At 43.2% G+C, this 17,973-nt stretch overlaps 1 protein-coding gene across 1 annotated transcript in view; it reads left to right on the top strand.

Moving 5' to 3' along the window:
• The window catches only part of DIP2C (disco interacting protein 2 homolog C), a 227,463-nt gene that overhangs the window by 193,369 nt on the left and 16,121 nt on the right, over nucleotides 1–17,973 (top strand). The window contains exons 33-35 of the mRNA XM_019508168.1: nucleotides 12,000–12,057; nucleotides 14,282–14,356; nucleotides 16,008–16,182. Coding sequence (XP_019363713.1) covers nucleotides 12,000–12,057; nucleotides 14,282–14,356; nucleotides 16,008–16,182 — 308 coding nt within the window. The remainder of the gene's footprint in view (nucleotides 1–11,999; nucleotides 12,058–14,281; nucleotides 14,357–16,007; nucleotides 16,183–17,973) is intronic.

The raw sequence follows: 17,973 nt of genomic DNA, 5'->3' as shown, positions 1-17,973 counted from the left end.
TCTCTAGACTAAATAAGCCAAGTTCCCTCAGTCTTTCCTCAGAAATCATATCCCCCAGCCCCCTCACCATTTTTGTCACCCTCCACTGCACTCTCTACAATTTGTCCAAATCCTTTCTGTAGTGGGGGGCCCAAAACTGAACACAGTACTCCAGATGTGGCCTCACCAGTGCTGAATAGAGGGGACTGATCACTTCCCGTGACCTACTGGCAACATACCTACCAATGCAGGTAGGTATGCCATTAGCCTTCTTGGCAACAAGGGCATGCTGTTGGCTCATATTCAGCTTATTGTCCACTGTACCCCCCAGGTCCTTTTCTGCAGAGCTGCTGCCCAGCCAGTCAGCCCCCAGCCTGTCCTGGTGCATGGGATTGGTCTGTCCTAAGTGCAGGACTTTGCACTTGTCCTTACTGAACCTCATGAGATTTCTTTTGGCCCAATCCTCCAGTATGTTTAGGTCACTCTGAATCCTAGCCCTGCCTCCAGCATATCTACTACCGTGCCTCAGCTTGGTGTCATCTGCAAACTTGCTGAGGGTGTACTCTATGCTGTCTTCCAGGTTATTGATAGACAGTGAAAAAAACCGGTCCCAGGAGCGACCCCTGGGGCACTCCACTTGATACTGGCTGCCAACTAGACATCGAGCCATTGATTAGTACTGTGAGCCCAATGCTCCAGCCAGTTTTCTATCCACTTTACAGTCCATTTATCCAGCCCGTACTTCCTTAGCTTGCTTGGAAGAATGTTTTGGGAGACTGTATCATGTAAACGTTCTGGGGAAAGCAGTGAGATGGAATCTTGTCATTGGTGGGTGTCTATAGGGTCTTTGATATGATACCCTCAGGTTCCTGGCTCATGTATCTAGCTGTACTGAAAAAAATGGATTATGCTACTGATTTCACTGGGACCTAGTGTTACCTTAGTTATTGAATCCAGTTCCTTTTTTAGTTCTTGGTCAGTATTAAACTGTAATATACCTTTTTTGTTCATCAAGGTTGCTGTTTCATTGTAGACATCCTTTCCTAATACACATACACTCTTGTTCTCATTAAGACAGTCTTATAGATGACGGTATTTTCAGTGATTCATTTTCATGGTCACTTCATTAAACGTTTACATTTATAATTGCATTATATTTACCATATTTACACAAACATAAGATGAGGGTTTTTTCCCCCAATAAGCACAGTGGAGGAAGCCCCTCATCTTATATCTGCATACAAAAGAACCTTCCTCATTAAATACACTGCCAATCATTAAAGGGGCACACTATTGGAAGCCAAAAAAACTGTCTCATCACAGTGGAAGAAACATGGCAAGAGACCAATATGGCTGCACAAAGAGCTTCTAAAATGCTTGAAATGCAAAAGGAAAGCACACAAGCAACGGATGAATGGATGCGTCACTGAGCAAGCAGTGGGTCCTCTGTTAAGAAGCCAGGTGGAATCCGTAACACAAGATAAAAAGAAGGTGGAGCTACTCAACAGCTACTCTGCCTCAGTCTTCACAAAAAAATTAAGCAGCCAGACACCTAATAGGGATTATCTGGATAAGGAAGGGGGCAAACTGAGGGTGGAGATAACAAAATAGATGGTTAGAGAGCTTTTGTTGGGTCTGAATGAATTCAAGTTAGCATAGCTACATGAGCTTCATCCCAGGGTCCTGAAGGGGCTGGCAGAGGAGATCTCAGAGCCCTTGGCCATGATCTTCATGAAGTTGTGGGAGACAGGCCAGGTACCAGAGGACTGGAAAAAGGCCAATGTAGTGCCCCTCTGAAAAATCTTCACTTTAAAAAAACGCAACTACTGCCCTATTAGCCTCACTCCAATAGCTGGAAAGTTACTGGAGCCACATCCTAAGGAAGGCCATTTGCAAGCATCTGGAGAAAGAAAGACTGATCACAAGCAGCCAGTATGTACATATGAACAGCAAAACATGTCAAACAAACCTGATCTCCGTCTTTGACAAAGTAACTACTTAGGTGATGAAGGGAATACTGTGGCTGTAGTGGATCTGGACTTCTGCAAGGCTTTCGACAAGGTCCTGCACAACCTGTTCATAAACAAATTGGAGAAATGTGGGCTGGATAAAACTACTACAAGAGAGATAACTAGCTCAATAGCTGCAAGCAAAGGATAATTATTAACAGGTCCATATCAGAATGTCAGGAGGTGTTGAGTGGAGTCTCACAGGGGTAGGCCCCGTACTGTTCAACATGTTTATTGATGATTTGGATGCTGGCATAGAAAGCTTCTTAAGCAAGTTTGCGGACAACACAAAACTGTGGAGGATTGTGAACATATTGAAGAATTCAAGTGCAATTCAGAAGGATCTTAACAGATTGGAAAGTTGGGCTAGAGCTAACAGGATGAAGTTCAGTGCAGACAAATGCAAGGTGCTACACCTAAGGAGAAATATTCAAAAATAGAAATACAAAATGGGGGATATCTGGCTGGATAACCGCTCTGTGGAAAAAGACTTGGGAGTCTTGGTAGACCACAGACTTAATATGAGTCTGTAGTGTGATGCAGTCGCACAAAAGGCAAATGCAGTTTTGGGCTGCATCAATAGAAGCATTAGGTGAAAGGCACGGGAGGTGATAGTGCCACTTGGCACTGGTTAGGCCTCATCTGGAGTACTGTGTGAAGTTCTGGGCTCCACATTTTAAAAGAGGATATAAAGAAGTTAAAGAGGGTTCAGAGGAAGAAACAAAGATGACTAAGGGGTTGAATGGCAAGTCATGTGAACAGAGGCTGAAGAAGCCAGGCATGTTCGGCTTGCAGAAAAGGTGTTTAAGAGGGGACGTGATAGCAGCCTTCAAATACTTGAAGGGCTGCCATAAAGAAGAGGGAAAGCACTTTTTCTCTCTTGCTGGAGAGAAGAGGATGTAGACCAATGGCTTGAAGTTGCAGCAGTGTAAATTTAGATTGGATCGGGGAAAACCTCTTCACTGTGAGAATGGTGAGGCAGTGGAATAGGCAGACTAGGGAAGCTGTGGACTCCCCGGCTCTGGAGGTGTTCAAGAAGAGGTTGCACGGCTGCTGGTCAGGGATGATCTAGGGGTAGCAATGCTTATTTTTTACCATGGATATTTCCCATGCTTTTAGGCTTTGTTGGTTGCTCCTGCTCCTCTCCCTTTTTTCTGCTGTATGTGTCAAGGTGTTTTTAAATCTCCACAGAGGCATTGGGTGCTGGCTACAGCTAAGGCAGGGGACTTGAAATGGGGTGTGCTGACTCTCCTGCCAGGAGCAAAGCTGGAGGTTCCTGGCTAGGGGGTCTTGGCCCTCCACTCAGGGTCAGACTGATTGCTGTATTTGGAGTCAAGAAGGAATTTTACCCCATGGTGACATTGGTGTGGACTGCAGGTGGGGGCGGGGGTTGACTTCCACTGTAGTGGGGGGGGTGTAGCTTTCTACCTGGGACCTCTTGAGTGTATATTGGCAACATTTTATAAAAACAAGATATTGGCTGCTGTGGATCCCCTGCTTTACCTGTGGCAGGTTAGGCTGCTAGGTCTTCATTGTCAGGGTTGAGGATGGTCTTTCGCAGAGTTTAGATTATAATTGTACAGGATGGTTTTTCATAGGGATGATCTTGCTTCAGGCTGGGGCTTGGACTAGATGATCTCTGGAGGTCCCTTCCAGCCATAATTCTCTGGGAATCTATGACTCAGACTGCTCCAGGATCAGCATAGGAATGGAAAGCAACTATGAAGTTGATTGAATGCAGCCAACACTGAGCATGACTGTAAAATACATGGCTCCTATTGGGAAAACATGCTGATGGAAATCTATCGCATGAATAGGTTAATGCAGCCCATCTGAATATGATATAATGCCCATTGTGCTGAGTCCCCCTCAGTGCTGATTCTTTTTCAACTCTGTCTCTCAGCCTGTTGCATGTGATTATTGTGGCCCCATCTTCCATGAGGTGGAGCTGGACCAGGCAGCCCTGCACCTCATCTGCATATAAACGGTCGGATAATCCCAGGACTTGTGACAAGAGTTCCTATTGTGAGTGGGAGGCAAAATAGCACATAGATCTTGTGTTGGCGGGTATCTGGAGTACACACACCTACAGAGCAGTGCTGAGATGTGGGGTCACCATGGCTTGAAATGCTGTTGACTCTTTTGGGGCCTGGTCCAGTAAATAATGAGCCTGTTGGCTTTGGACTACAATTATATAACATTTGCACTATGTATATGTAAGGTTTCTCAGCTTCTTGTGGGTTAAGATTGAGTATAGGGAGTATCTGGACCAAAGAGTCTGGGATGTAGGATGCCTGCCTGTAGTGTCTGGGAGCATCCAAACCCCAAGATGTCTGGGCTTGGGCCTGCACATAGGATGCCTGCCAGTGGATTTGGGAGTACCTGAAGTCCCAGGATGGTAGGTCTGGGATGGAGGATGCTTGCTGACTGTAGCACCATATGTCGTGTTTAGAACAATTGAGTTCTGCTTGTTCAATCAATATAGCTTTTGGAACAATTGAATTCTGTTCAATCGATATGATTTGGCTAATTTGACCTGGAGCACAAAATATATTTAAAAAAATGTGTAAGTAAGTACAAAAGTGCTGCTTAAAAATGTGTTTATGAAGTATCTGTGCTAAAAATTTCAGCAGTTTCAAAAAAGGTAAAATGCATCAATTCTGGATGAACTAAGTCTATGTATAGCTGTAGGAATTTGCCTATATGCAAATTACTACAGGCATGTTTATTTCCAAGTAATTTTCAAATTTGCCCTTCACTTCCACATGCTCAGGAAGATCAGAGTCTGACAGTAAAGGGAGGGGGAAGGGGCTGCAGGGGGAAGAAGCTGGGGGGACAAGGGTGCCACCTGACCCTCCCAGATTTATTTTCTTTGCTGTGGTAGTGGGAGGGGGGACAAATTCAAGACAAATCTGGAACAATTAGATTCTATACCTGGAAATATAATAGCAAATTTATAAATTTTCCATTTATAGAATCTATTGTGGGGGGTTGTTTTATATTCAGGGTCTTCCTGTATTCGAGTAAATGTAATAGTTTTAAGTGGGCTGGGAATGTAATGACATTTCACTGAGGCATATGTTAATGACATGGAGGAAACAGAGATGAGTAACATCTCTAAGTGATTAGACAAACCTGATATATACCTCTCCTGCCTGCAGAAAATATTTTTAATAAAATTACCAAAAATACTAATAGACAAGGATTTTTTGGGGTTACATTTTTTCTATTGGACGAACTGCATGGTTACGATAGACTAAGACCAATGTTCATATACAGCACATTCTGTTTTAAGGTCTTCTTGCCTCCCACACAGTTCTTGGATCATCAGAGATACATTATCACTTCAACACTATTAAAAATGTTAAAGTAATTTATTTTTAAGAACATTTTACCTTCCTGATCACTTTACACAAGATGCTCTTACAGGTATAGATTGCTGTAATTTTAAAATGACCTCTTTTATTTGGTAACTATAATGTATCCAAAGTTTGTAAACAATTATATAGGGAGGAGTTTCTGCCCATTAAAAGGGCTATTGAGAATTCCAACTTTCATTTATAGTCAGCATGCTTGCCATAAAAAATGTCCATATAATGCACATGCTCTGGGGTTGTGGGGGGGTGTTTTAATTAGAGCAGCACTCGGGAGCTGCACCCCCGCTGCCACTTTGAAATGCAGGGACTCTGAATACACAAGGTGCTGCAGGACACTGGATTCATCAAATCTGCTCCAACAGATTCTAATCAGAACGTGTGTAAAGGTGCCCAGTGTGTCCAAAGAAAACATTCAGTTTTAATTTAGGAAAAAAATATAATGCTGTGGCCATGTCATCATTCTTTCACCTTTTACTATAAGGTAGAAGGTAGAAGAATTCAAAGGAAATCTACGTTCAGTAATAGAAGTAGTATCAAGCAGCAATTAAGGAACAATCAGAATAAGGTCTTTAACAAGGTTCACCAGGGGATGGAGACAAACGCCCAGAGCCTGGAGACCTGGATAAAAATATAGTAAGAGAAAGCAATAATGGAAAACTTAGCAATGTTCTCAGGGACAGGGTAAGGGAGACTGTTAGATACCTGAAATGTTTATACACTAGTGCAAGAAGTATGGGGAACAAACAAGAGGAATTGGTGGTCCTAGTTAACCACTATTAACAAGCTAAATTAGGAATTATGATGTAATTGAGATTACAGAGATGTGGTGGGATAGTTCACAGTCCTAGATGGTCATAGCTTGTTCAGGAAGGATCGGCAAGAGAAGAAAGGAAGAAGTGTTGTCCTATATATAAAATCAATGTACACTTGTTCAGAGGTGCAGTACTAAGTGGAAGGCAGGCCTCTTGAAAGCTTCTGGGTAAGGTCAGAGAAGAGAGCAGCAGAGGAGATGTTATGGTGGGTCTTTGCTACAGGCCTCCAAATCAAGAGGAGGTGGTGGATGAGGCCTTCTTTAAATAAGTGACATTTCCAAATCTTTGGTTATGGTTCTCATGGGGGGCTTTGATTATCACAACATTTGCTGGGAGGGAAGCACAGCAGTACACAAGCAGTCTAGGAAATTCCTGGAGTGTGCTGGGAATATTTTTTTTTGACTCATAGACTTTCATAGACATTAGGGCTGGAAGGGACCTTGGAGATCATCGAGTCCAGCCCCCCACCCGAAGGGCAGGAAGTCGGCTGGGGTCATAGGATTCCAGCAAGATAAGCATCCAATTTGCTTTTGAAGGTGTTCCATGTAGGTGCTTGAACCACCTCTGATGGCAGGCTGTTCCAGACCTCAGGGGCTCGGACAAGTAAAGAAATTCTTCCTTATGTCCAGCCTGAAACGGTCTTGCAGTAGCTTATAACCGTTCGACCTCGTCATCCCTTGGGGCGCTCTGGTGAACAACCATTCCCCCAGATACTGGTGGTCACCCCTGATAAACTTGTAGGTGGCCATCAGATCACCCCTGAGCTTGCGCTTTTCCAGGCTAAAGAGCCCCATGGCTGTCAGCCTGTGGTCATAAGGTCTGTTTTCCTGACCTCTGATCATGCACGTGCCTCTTCTCTGGACTCTCTCAAGCTTCTCCACATCCTTTTTGACTTGTGGAGCCCAAAACTGGATGCAGTACTCCAGCTGCGACCTCACCAAGGCGAGTACAAGGGGAGAATGATGTCCTGGGATTTGCTTGAGAAGCATCTATGGATACAAGCCACCATTTGGTCGCTTTACTAGCCGCAGCATCACATTGAAGGCTTATATTCATTTTGTGGTCAATGATGACCCCCAAGTCTCTTTCTTCCATAGTGCTAGCCAGTGTAGCCTGTAAGCATGCTTCAGGTTTTTCGTACCAAAGTGGAAAACCCCGCATTTTTCAGTGTTAAACACCATCAGGTTCTCGTCCACCCATTTGCTGAGCCTGTCCAGGTCAGCCTGCATCACCCGCCTGTCTTCTGGTGTGGATGCTTTGCTCAAATGGTAGAGGGGCCAATGAAGGGAGAAAGCTCTTTTTGACTTACTGCTCACACACGGAGGAATTGGTTGAAAGCGTGAAGGGGCAAGGTAGCTTGGGCCATAATGGGCACAGCTACATGAGATGCTAAACTTCTCATTAGCATACTTTAGAGTGAAGTAAGCATGTGCGTCTACATGCATGCATGCTTACTTTGCAGTAAACCCTCCTAATCCCGAGTAAATTTGCTACTTGCAAATTTTCTACTTGCAAATCCTACTTGCAGATTTGCTCGGGATTAGTATTGGCACCGTAGCACTCATGTAGACGCCTGACCAGGCGCAAAAACTGCTTCCAGTCAGCCATCCACTAGAGAGCAGGAGATAGCTCCCAGCCCCCGGAAGCTGCCTGCTGTTGGGGTGGGCTCTGCCACAGGAGCTCAGGCAGGGATTCTATCCCCCTGCTCCCAGATTGCACTCAGGGAGCTTATCTCCCAGGCCCCACTCTGCCATTGCGACCTGGGAGCAGGGAGCTGGGAGAACAATCTCCCAGCCCGCCTCCATGACTGTAGAGCTCAGGCTGGGAGATGAGGGTCTTTCAGCAGTGGCACTGCAGTCAGGGATCTGGCGCTGGGTGCTCCCCGCTAGCGGGGGCTAGGGAGTATTTCCTGCTCAGCATCGCAAACACGGAGCTGGGGGGAGAACAAGCTCCCCAGCCTGTTCCCCCACCAGCTCTGTGCGCACAGAGCTAGGCAGGGAACAAGTTCCCCAGCCCCTGCTTTGCGTGGCTGGGTGGGGACAATGTCCCTCTGCCCTGGCAGCAGAGAGGTCCCAGCCCCCACTCCCCAAGCGTGGCTCAGGGGCTGGGGACAGGATGGGAGCAGGGCCTTGTGGGATCTATTGTGAAGCACCTAAAGGAGAGCTAGGTGTTCAGGAGTAACCAGCATGGATTCATCTTCATGCTTTACCAACCTGATTTCTTTCTATGATAAGGTGACAGGCTCTGTGGATGAGGGGGGAACAGTGAATAATGATATTTCTCGACTTGAGCAAGGCTTTTGACACTGTCTTCCATGACATTCTCATTAACAAACTAAGAAAATACAAACTAGATGAAAGTACTGTAAGGTGGATAGATAACTGATTGGATTATCATACTCAGTGAGTAATGAGTCTAGTTGGGAGGAAGTATCAAATCGGGTTCCCCAGGGATTTGCCCTGGGTCTGTTATTGTTTAATATCTTTATTTGGATAACGGGATCAAGTACACACTTAACAACTTTATGCATGACACCAATTTGGATGGACACCATCTTGCAGATACTCCAGCCGGTAGGGCTAGGATCTCCAGAATAACTTGGATAGACTGGAGAAATGGTCTACAATAAATTGAATCAGATTCAACAAGGACAGTTATAAAGTCCTACACTTGGGACAGAATAACCGCATACACAAATACAGAGTGGAGAATGACTGGCTAGGGTGTAATTTCAGTATTGCAGAGAAGGACCTGGGGGTTATGGTGGCCCACATGGTAGAGCTGACAGTATGCTATTGTTGCAGAAAAAACAAAAACAAAAAACCCATCAGCATCCTGGGTTGTCTTGACAGGCATGCCTCTTGCAAATCAAGGGAAGTGATTCTTCTGCTCTATTCAGCACTGGTGAAGTCTCACCTGGAGAGCTGCGTCCAGTTTTGGGCCCCACACTTCAAGAAGGACATGGACACAAATGATCAGAGCCCTGGGGAGCTTAATTTATGAAGAAAGACCTAGGGTTATTTAGTTTGGAGAAGAGAAATGTGAGGGTAGGGTCTCATAAGAGTCTTCAAATACCTGAAGAGTGATTACAGAGGGGATGGAGATGGGTTTTCTTTGTGGCCTTACAGGATACAACTGGGAGCAGCGGCCCCAGGCTTCAGCAGGCGAAATTCAGGTTGGAAATTAGGAGTAACTTTCTGACTATGAGAGTGCTCAGGCATTGAAACAGGCTACCCAGAGCAGTTGTGAAATCTCCATCCTTAGAAGCTTTCAAAAGCAGGTTAGACAGACATGTGGCTGGGATGGTTTAGTCCTGTCTTGAGCAGGGGGCTGGACTTGATGACTTTGTGAGCTCCCTTCCAGCCTTACTTTCCCATGATCCTAAGTATTGCACAAATAGTGGAGTAAGTGTTAAGATATCTGGCTGTGCTAAATAAAATGTTTGTTAATATAATAGCCTACACAGGTGTTTGTACTTAGTCTGACACCATAGATAAGTCAGAAATTGCAGACATCTACACGTACTGCATTCACTATTCACTGTCAGGAAATATTTGCTACCTGTATCTGAATTGAGGGGGTAGGAATTGTTTCACCTCAAACTGAGAATTATCCATCAATATTTGAAATGTAGAGTAGTGGCAGGAGTGGGAAGCTTAAATTTGGATGAAAACTGGAACTGCTCTAAGAAAATCTTACCTAGGCAGTCTGTATAGAGTAATCTTTAGTGTTTCTGGTGGTTATTTTTAGCAAATCAAAAGCTCTGCCTATTTAATAATAAATTATGAGACCTCTATTATGGTTCTGTCAGACCTGAAACTATCGTGCATTGGATATTGATTTTTTTCCTTTGCAAAACAGCATAGCAGACAACTAAGAGGTTCCTAGGTAGTTCAAAGGATTTTTAATGTGAGGTATAACCTCTCCTGTAATGCATATTGGTGGTGGTTTATTTTTATTCATTTATATGATAGGTATATCTACATGGCAAAGCTGTGAGGATGTAGGCTGCGCTGGGTACCAGAAGTGCTATCACTGTATTAATACTGTGCTTTGCCCAGGCTAAGTAGCACAGCCGAGAAGCAGCATATGCTAGCCTGGCAATGCAGCTTTCTAAGGGGGCTGTCTTGCCTCCAGTACCTCTGCATGGCACTGATAAACCCTTAAGTTGATTATCACTTAACACCCTCTGAGTTCCTCAGAGGTGTTACAGGTAGTAGATTAGTGGTGGCTCTGAAGAATGCACTTTGCAAAATTTGTATAATAGTTTACTGGAGATAAAGGAAAGGCCTTATCTGTGTTTTTGATATGTGTTAGTATTGCAGTAGTTACAAAGTACAGTCATGCCTACAGCTCTCAACTAAGCTGGAAATCCATTCTGTTAGGTATTAGAGAAATTTACACCCAAAGGTCTTAACATTTAAGTAAAAGTAATAAAGGATATGATGGAGAAACACAGGCTAGTACCCTCCCACTAGGCAGTGCTGTATTTCCCTAATAATCGAGAGTAATTCAATTGCTGCAACTGCAGAAGTGTTCTGGGAGAGCAGGTTTCTCTCTTTGAGAACCACATTACAACAATTAGTCTATTTTAGGTTAAAAAAGCACAATAGAAATCACCTGGCGGCTTTTTGTGGACCAGGTGAACGATGGAAAATGTATTTTGCTCAACCCACTGCTGCTTAAAAGTACACACTGCACCTGCCTAATTTCAGCTACACAGTCTCCAGAATTACAGTCTCCAGGTATAGCTCCAAGCAGGGCACACTATAGTCATTTAACTTCAAAGTGACAAAGGCTTGGATAGACGGACCTGAATTTCAGAACTTTTCCCTGTGCCTCCAGCTGAAAGCAGTGGAGCTGCATCTTACTTGTTCGAAATACCAGACAGGCCTCCAGGGTCCTGCTGTGCCCCTTCCACCTGAACAGCCGATTCTCGGCCTCCAGGGCTGCGAACAAAACAACAATTCAGCTCCCCTGCCTTGTGCGTTGCAATCCTAGCTTTTGACAGGTGATTTTTATTGCAGTAACAGTTAGCAGTCTCCTCCCCTGCTCCCTCCTTTCCCTGCAACAGCTGAACTTTCCAAGCTTTACTTTTCTTCTAGTAAGACTATATGCTGAGCTCTTTCTTTCTTTGTTCATATGCTATTGAGGCAGGGCAGGCTATATGGAGCAAGCTGAAGAGCAGGTAGCTCACCTCCTGTCAAGCGACCTAATGAGGAATCACAAAAAGAGAAGCTCAGCCATGATTTTCCCTAGTCTACAGCCCCCTTACTTTGCCACACAAAAGAGTTTAAAGTTTAGTTGGCTTGTTAGGGACTATGCTCAGCCTCCTTAAGTGTACATTCATGCTCAAGACTTCTTCAGCAGGTGTTTGCTCTGTAGGCTGAGCCTTTTCGTACATCACAAAGCAGACCACTGCAGTACTCTGCAAGGGTAAGGAAGGGAATTCCAGCTACCAGCCACTGCACCTCTGAAAGCAGAGCTCCTAGGTTCCTTACTAGTGACTGGAGTGGGAAAACGAGTCCCTTACCAAGGAATGTAACATTTACAGCAAGAAAGAGCTGCAGCAGAAACAGTGCACCTTCCAGCATAAATGTCTCACCTGTAATAAAGGTCGCTCCTAGAGTATAACCAGACTTCTTTTCCATTAAACCACTGTGTTGATCATTGAAATGTTTGCCAAACCCTCTCTGCTGAAGATACATAATGGGGGCAAACTGGTGGGTAATGGTTAGTTATAAACTACCTGCTATAACCATGTCTTTTAACCAGTAGTTGGTGTTTAGTCATTAAGTCTCATCTTTTTTATTCCATTTCAGAGTTCGTTTAGTAGAAAGAGGATCGCCTCATAGTTTGCCCTTAATGGAATCAGGAAAAGTAAGTATTGTGAGAGGAACTGAACCCATCATCTACATTAATTCTTTTAAAAAATTGGTTTGGGAGGTGTTTATATTAAATATCCTGACACTCAAGCTCTGGTCCAGTGGTTCTCAACCTTTTTAGATTCAAGGCACCCCTCCTTGACTTTTCAAAATACAGCGGCATCCCATTTAAAAATGATATTATGAATTTATTATTAGTTCATTAGGTTGTTTTAATTAAATTCACCCCATTTCCACAGACAGATAGAACTGTACTGCATGGCTCCTGCAGAGCCAGAGCCAGAGCCAGAGCCAGAGCCAGAGCCAGAAGCAGATCTGGCCAAAGCACATGCTCTTGCCACAGGCCTTCCTGGTCTGACCCTGCACCTCCTGGAAGCAGAGGCCGGCAAGGCAGGTGGAACTGTTCCATGCGCCTCTGTCTGGAGGAGGCATGTCAGAGCTGCAGCAGAAGTGTATGGAGACAGCCAGGGTCTTTTCTGCTCCCAGATCAGCTCTGACAGCCTCCTAGAAATAGCGATGTGAAGCAGTGTCACCTCATCGGGGTGGCGGTCTGGAGATCGAAGCCACCGCCAGAAGGTAGAACTGCCCTGCACCTCTGTGTCCAAGAGGCATGTTGGAGCCGAACCATGAAGAGCTGCAGAAGAAACAGTGCACCTTCCAGTATAATGTAATGAGGTGCCTTTCTGCTGCAGCCGCTTCTCGGTTTGTCTCCAATGTGCCTCCTCGAAACAGGCCATTTGATCCCCCGGTGAGAGTGGCACCAGCAGCGTGGCACCCCAGTGCAGAATCCCTGGTTCTCATCTCCAGTTCTCAGGGCACTGTAGGTGAGAACCACTGCTCCAGACCCTCACTGCAGGACAGCAATTTAATTAGGCACCGAGGATCCTTATGTTCCCAGGGGAATTTCTTTTTTTAATGTATGACTATCAAGTGTAAAATGTATAACGTGTCCTGGAAGCTGGGACCTGAACCTAACCTCCTCCTTAGCACGGGAGGGCTACAACCAGTGGGCTGAGGCAGACTTCCCTTTGTTTATTCTCCTTCTGGCCCCTGGACTTGCGTTCTCGGCTGCCCAGTGACCCAATGTCAACAAGAGCTGAACTTCCCTACTCACTTCTATAGCTTCCTGATTAGGATAGTGCTATAGGAGGCGGGATGTGTGAGTTTGAGTGAGGGCCTAGAACCACACATTCCCTCTCCTGGGTGAGTGCTCAAGCCACTAGTCTGTTGGACAAAGGTGGCCATGCTGAATTTGAACTGAATTCAGCAAGGGTGATGCAAGTGAGGTGTCCTTAAAGCATGTATACTATGCCAAGTTCCTCCAGCACCAAACTGAATCACAGTGGAGCTGAGTTAGGGGGAAAGCAATTAGGTGATCAAACTTAATTATTTCTTGGTATGCTCAAAAGCTCAAGTCTAGATGCACTGGGAACGTGGTAGTTCCAAGTGGAGGTGATGCCTGAACTTGAGGACTGTAGTAATAAAAAATTGTTGTTTAATTCTTCTTATTCATGCCTGGCTCTCTTTAGTGAACCCAGTGATCGCTGCTGGGACCTACTGAATTTGGTGGCTTGTGGAAGAAAGCCTAACCCTTTGAAACTTAAATTCTGTCTACATTTCATTTAGGTGTCTCCAGACCAAAGTGGATTGAGCCTTGGATGCCTATAAAACAACGAGCAATAGCAAAACCCTTACTAGATTTTATGAGGCATTTGCTGCTTTTTTTCTTTTTCTTTTCAAAGTGAAATCTCTTTTGGGGCTAGAGGGTTTGGTACTTATTTTTCTATAATGTATTATTCCATTTTCTTGTTGGAAAACTTTTGCAGTGGAAATGAATTTCTATGCTTTGAGTATATTTCATATGGTAGGAAGACTTTTTTAAAAAAAAAGGTAGTTTTCCAGTGCTTCATAAAAATAGCCGTATTGGATCACCTGAGCTCATGGAAGTTTATTCCATAGCTGAATTCTCTCAACTGATAGAGAAGATAAGGGATTTTTCTCAAAAATTGTACTGATAATAATCTGTAACAGACTCTAATTAGATAATTTATCACAAGTGGCTATTTTCATTTGTTAAGTAAGATAGTTACTTAATTTTTTTAAGATTTCTCAGAGTCATCCAACAGGCTCTGGGGACAAATATCATTATATGGTTGCATAAACAGATATATGCTTCATCTGTTTTTCATGGTATATGACTCATTTTTGCCTTCCAATAGATCCTCCCTGGAGTTCGTATCATTATTGCTAATCCAGAAACAAAGGGACCCTTAGGAGACTCTCATCTTGGTGAGGTGAGTCATCATAATTGTTCCTTAGTCTGTTCTGCATTACATTATAAAAATAAAAACCTTTTCCCTCTATATTTGTATCTTCCTAAAATAAATAAAAAAAATTCCAGGTTAAGGACATTTTATACAGCAAGCAACTTCCTATGGTATGAAATTACCCCACAAAACTTCTATCACTATTAAGAACCTTCTCTTGTCACGCTTGAAAATTAGAAGAGTACACCTGCTGTTCCTCTTCACATTTTCTATTTTTTAATTATCTCATTACTTCTGATAAAACCTTACATGAAAAGTGTTTCTTTATTGAATAGTATTACTGCAGCAACATATTATACTTATGATTGCTATGCTCTGCTGGACCAAAATATTCTCATAAATCTCATTTAGCTGGATGTTTCCTGCTTATTTTATGTTGATGGAATAGTAAAATTGAACATCAAATGTTTTATTGTCACTGGGCAAATAAAGATTTCATTAAACAACATGAAGAATTTTTTTGGTCCTGGTTAAAATGATAGTGTGCCTCTTGGCAGCATTGACATGATGGTGCAGCTAGGATGGTCCAGGTAATATGCCAGAAGCAAAGATTTTTGTGGGTGGTATCTTTTACTGGATCAGCTGTATGGTTGGGATGGACTTAAACAGGCTTTCAAATGCAGTGCATGTCACCTGAAGAAAAAAGCACTGCATTTAAAAACTTTAAGCTAAGTCTGTCTCAACCACGAAGCTGGTCAAGAAAAGTGTACCTTCTGAGATTTATAATCCTTCAGAGTTCACCAAATGTCCATGCTCTTTGCTAGTGGTGGAGCTCAGCATATTTTATTAAAGGTATTGTCAAAGTCCCCTTCATATTTATTTTTCTACTGAAGTTAATTTGCGTGGGTTAGCGTTTCTTACACTACCTCCTGCAATAGCTGCAAGGCTAACTTTTAAAGTTTTGAAAAAGAAAATTGCCTTGTAAATAATAAGAAGTATTGGTTGATTTAGGGACAAAGTCCTCCAATCTCACTTACCCTTAAAGTCCCCGTACATCTTCCAGCCCTTTTACTTGGCATAAGCATTCTTTAAAAGTCTTCAAATAAGTTGGGGACAAATTTCTCCAGCACAGATGCTACAGAAAACATCATAAGACTAATGTCAGAGGACACCCTCTCATCACAAGGCGTGACACAGGATATAAAGAACTTGCAGAGAAAGAGAGGGCACATCAAGGGCAAACCTGTAGAGCTGTGAAAATGTTGGATAGGACAGTTACCTCCAGGGGAATCCCAGAAGACTGAAATAACTTAGTCAAGTCTGCAGAACTGGCTTACTTATGCAAGATGCTTCGCAAGCCACAAAGCAGCTGAAGTCCAGGAGACTGCTGCAAAGATTAGGCAGGCCCTACCTCTGGACTGTCATTTCTGTGCTGCACCTTCAAGAGGCACAGTGTGGGACCTCACCCTTGGACTTCAGTGAGACTGTGCACAGATGTGGGATTTGGCCCCAAATAAGCATGAAATGGGATATGTGTATCAGAAATCAGCTTGTTAAAGGGCAGTATAGAAATACTTAATTCTTTCTAATTGTGACTAGAATATAAGCAGCAAAAGTTGTCAGTAATGCTCCTCCTTGGATAGGTACTTTAGTGACAGTATAATTACTTTTCATGTAGATATGGGTTCACAGTGCCCATAATGCCAGTGGGTATTTTACCATATATGGAGATGAATCCCTGCAGTCGGATCACTTCAATTCGAGACTCAGTTTTGGCGACACACAAACTGTTTGGGCTCGGACTGGCTATTTGGGGTTTCTGAGAAGAACAGAACTGACTGATGCAAATGGAGGTAAAAATACTATTTCCTTTCCTAAATTGTCTTTGTACATAGCTATAAAAAAAACATTATACTGTATAAGCTTTTCAGACATGACCTGCTGTGTGTAATGGCTCTTAACATCAAATATCCCCATTCTGTGAGGACTAAAACTCTCTGAAGGACCATTTTCAAAATGGATAATAAGAAACAAGAGGGTGAATCAAGAAGCCTGCCAATCATGGCAGCTAGGTTATATTCCTTTTGTTACATCCCCGCTCTCCTATGCTGTTGACATAGGCTATGAGAGGAAGGGACCTCTTGACATGCCTCAAGTGCTTTCATTTGAAAGGTCCAAAATATTCTTATAAAAACCATTTACCAGAGTTGTTGTAGGACTGCATGAAGGAGACACCTTCATTTATTACTCCTACTGTTACAGCAGAGTTATTCTGAAGAAGTTACTAGTATCATTTTCTTCTTGTTTTGGAGCCAGTTTGTTAATAATTCAGGGGCAACTCCTTAAAACATAATGTAAGCTATAACTACAAAAGGAGACACCTTGCTGGGGTTATTTGACCCCAGCGGTCCTTCCTGCCCAAAGCAGGGAGGCTGGACACGATGATTTCATAAGGTCCCTTCCAGCCCTAAACTTCTGTGAATCTGTGAAATAAAGGTACAAGATACCATTATTTTGTTTTCTGTCAGGGAAGCACTAGGTCTTGCTAAATGCTAGTGACATTCCCTGTCTGGCCTGTATGTATAAGCAAACAAATACTATGGGGCATAAACATTCATGAGGCTGAAATAATCCAAATTATTATGACTGTTGCAAAATTGGGAATCTGAGAAGAGGCTGGCTGAGATGGTAGATGAGTTTGCCAGCATCATGCCCAGTGGATCAGCAGTGTTTGCAGTGCCACCATGAGAACCAAGGTAATCTTCTTGAATAGGACCTATTGAGTCAAGCCGAATTTGATAGGAGTCTGAAAGCATGTTAATAATTACTAGGCATTAAGCATATTGTCCACTTTCTTATAATACGATCTCCCAAAGTCATTTAATCTTGTGAAACAATTTTGTAGGATTTTCTCATTTTAGATTTTTTTTTTTTTTTTTAAGCAAGGAAAATGTCATTAAGAAATAGTCCCAGGAGAAGCAGGAGACATTATTCCACAAGGATAGTAATTGCACTTTTTAGTCATAATTTGCAAATGGAATACATCTCCCCATGAAGAAGCCATCACTAAATCTCCCCTCTCCTCCATTTCTCAGCTCCTTTTCGGAGAGACTAGTCTCCATTTCACACAGCACCTGGGAGATTCTGGCTGATGCAGTTGTGCTTTATTGCCACAATACGACATTTCTCCATTTAAATCTCTGAATTAATGTAAATCACCATTTATCTGAACTTCAGTTTATTAAATGATATATATCCTCCATGAATAAAATGGAGTAGCTTTATTATAAGCCTAAAATCCCCAAAGAAATCTCCTTCCCCTCCCCACAATTGAAAAGAATTGTTCTACAAAAGGATTGCTTGTCGATGGCTATGGCTTGTCTTAATCAGTGATTAGGTATCAGGAGCAGACTTGCAACATATGCATCATGGTTAAATACTTGGTGCTTTCAGCATCACAGTAAAATACTTAAAGCTGCTGTAAGGGCACGTTCAAATCCAGAAGGGCCAGTTTCACGCTTTATCCTTCTGATGAAAATAAATAGAATAAACCTGACTGTGAAACCCAAAAAACAAGTTTCTGTCTGCTCCTCAGGAACACTTCATAAAATAGGATGTCTTTGGACTAAACCCACCCCTCCCTC

Source organism: Gavialis gangeticus, unplaced genomic scaffold, assembly GCF_001723915.1.
Source record: "Gavialis gangeticus isolate Ggan-Ray unplaced genomic scaffold, GavGan_comp1, whole genome shotgun sequence".
In the NCBI taxonomy this organism is placed as follows: Eukaryota; Metazoa; Chordata; order Crocodylia; family Gavialidae; genus Gavialis; species Gavialis gangeticus.
This window is presented reverse-complemented; position numbering and strand designations above follow the sequence as displayed.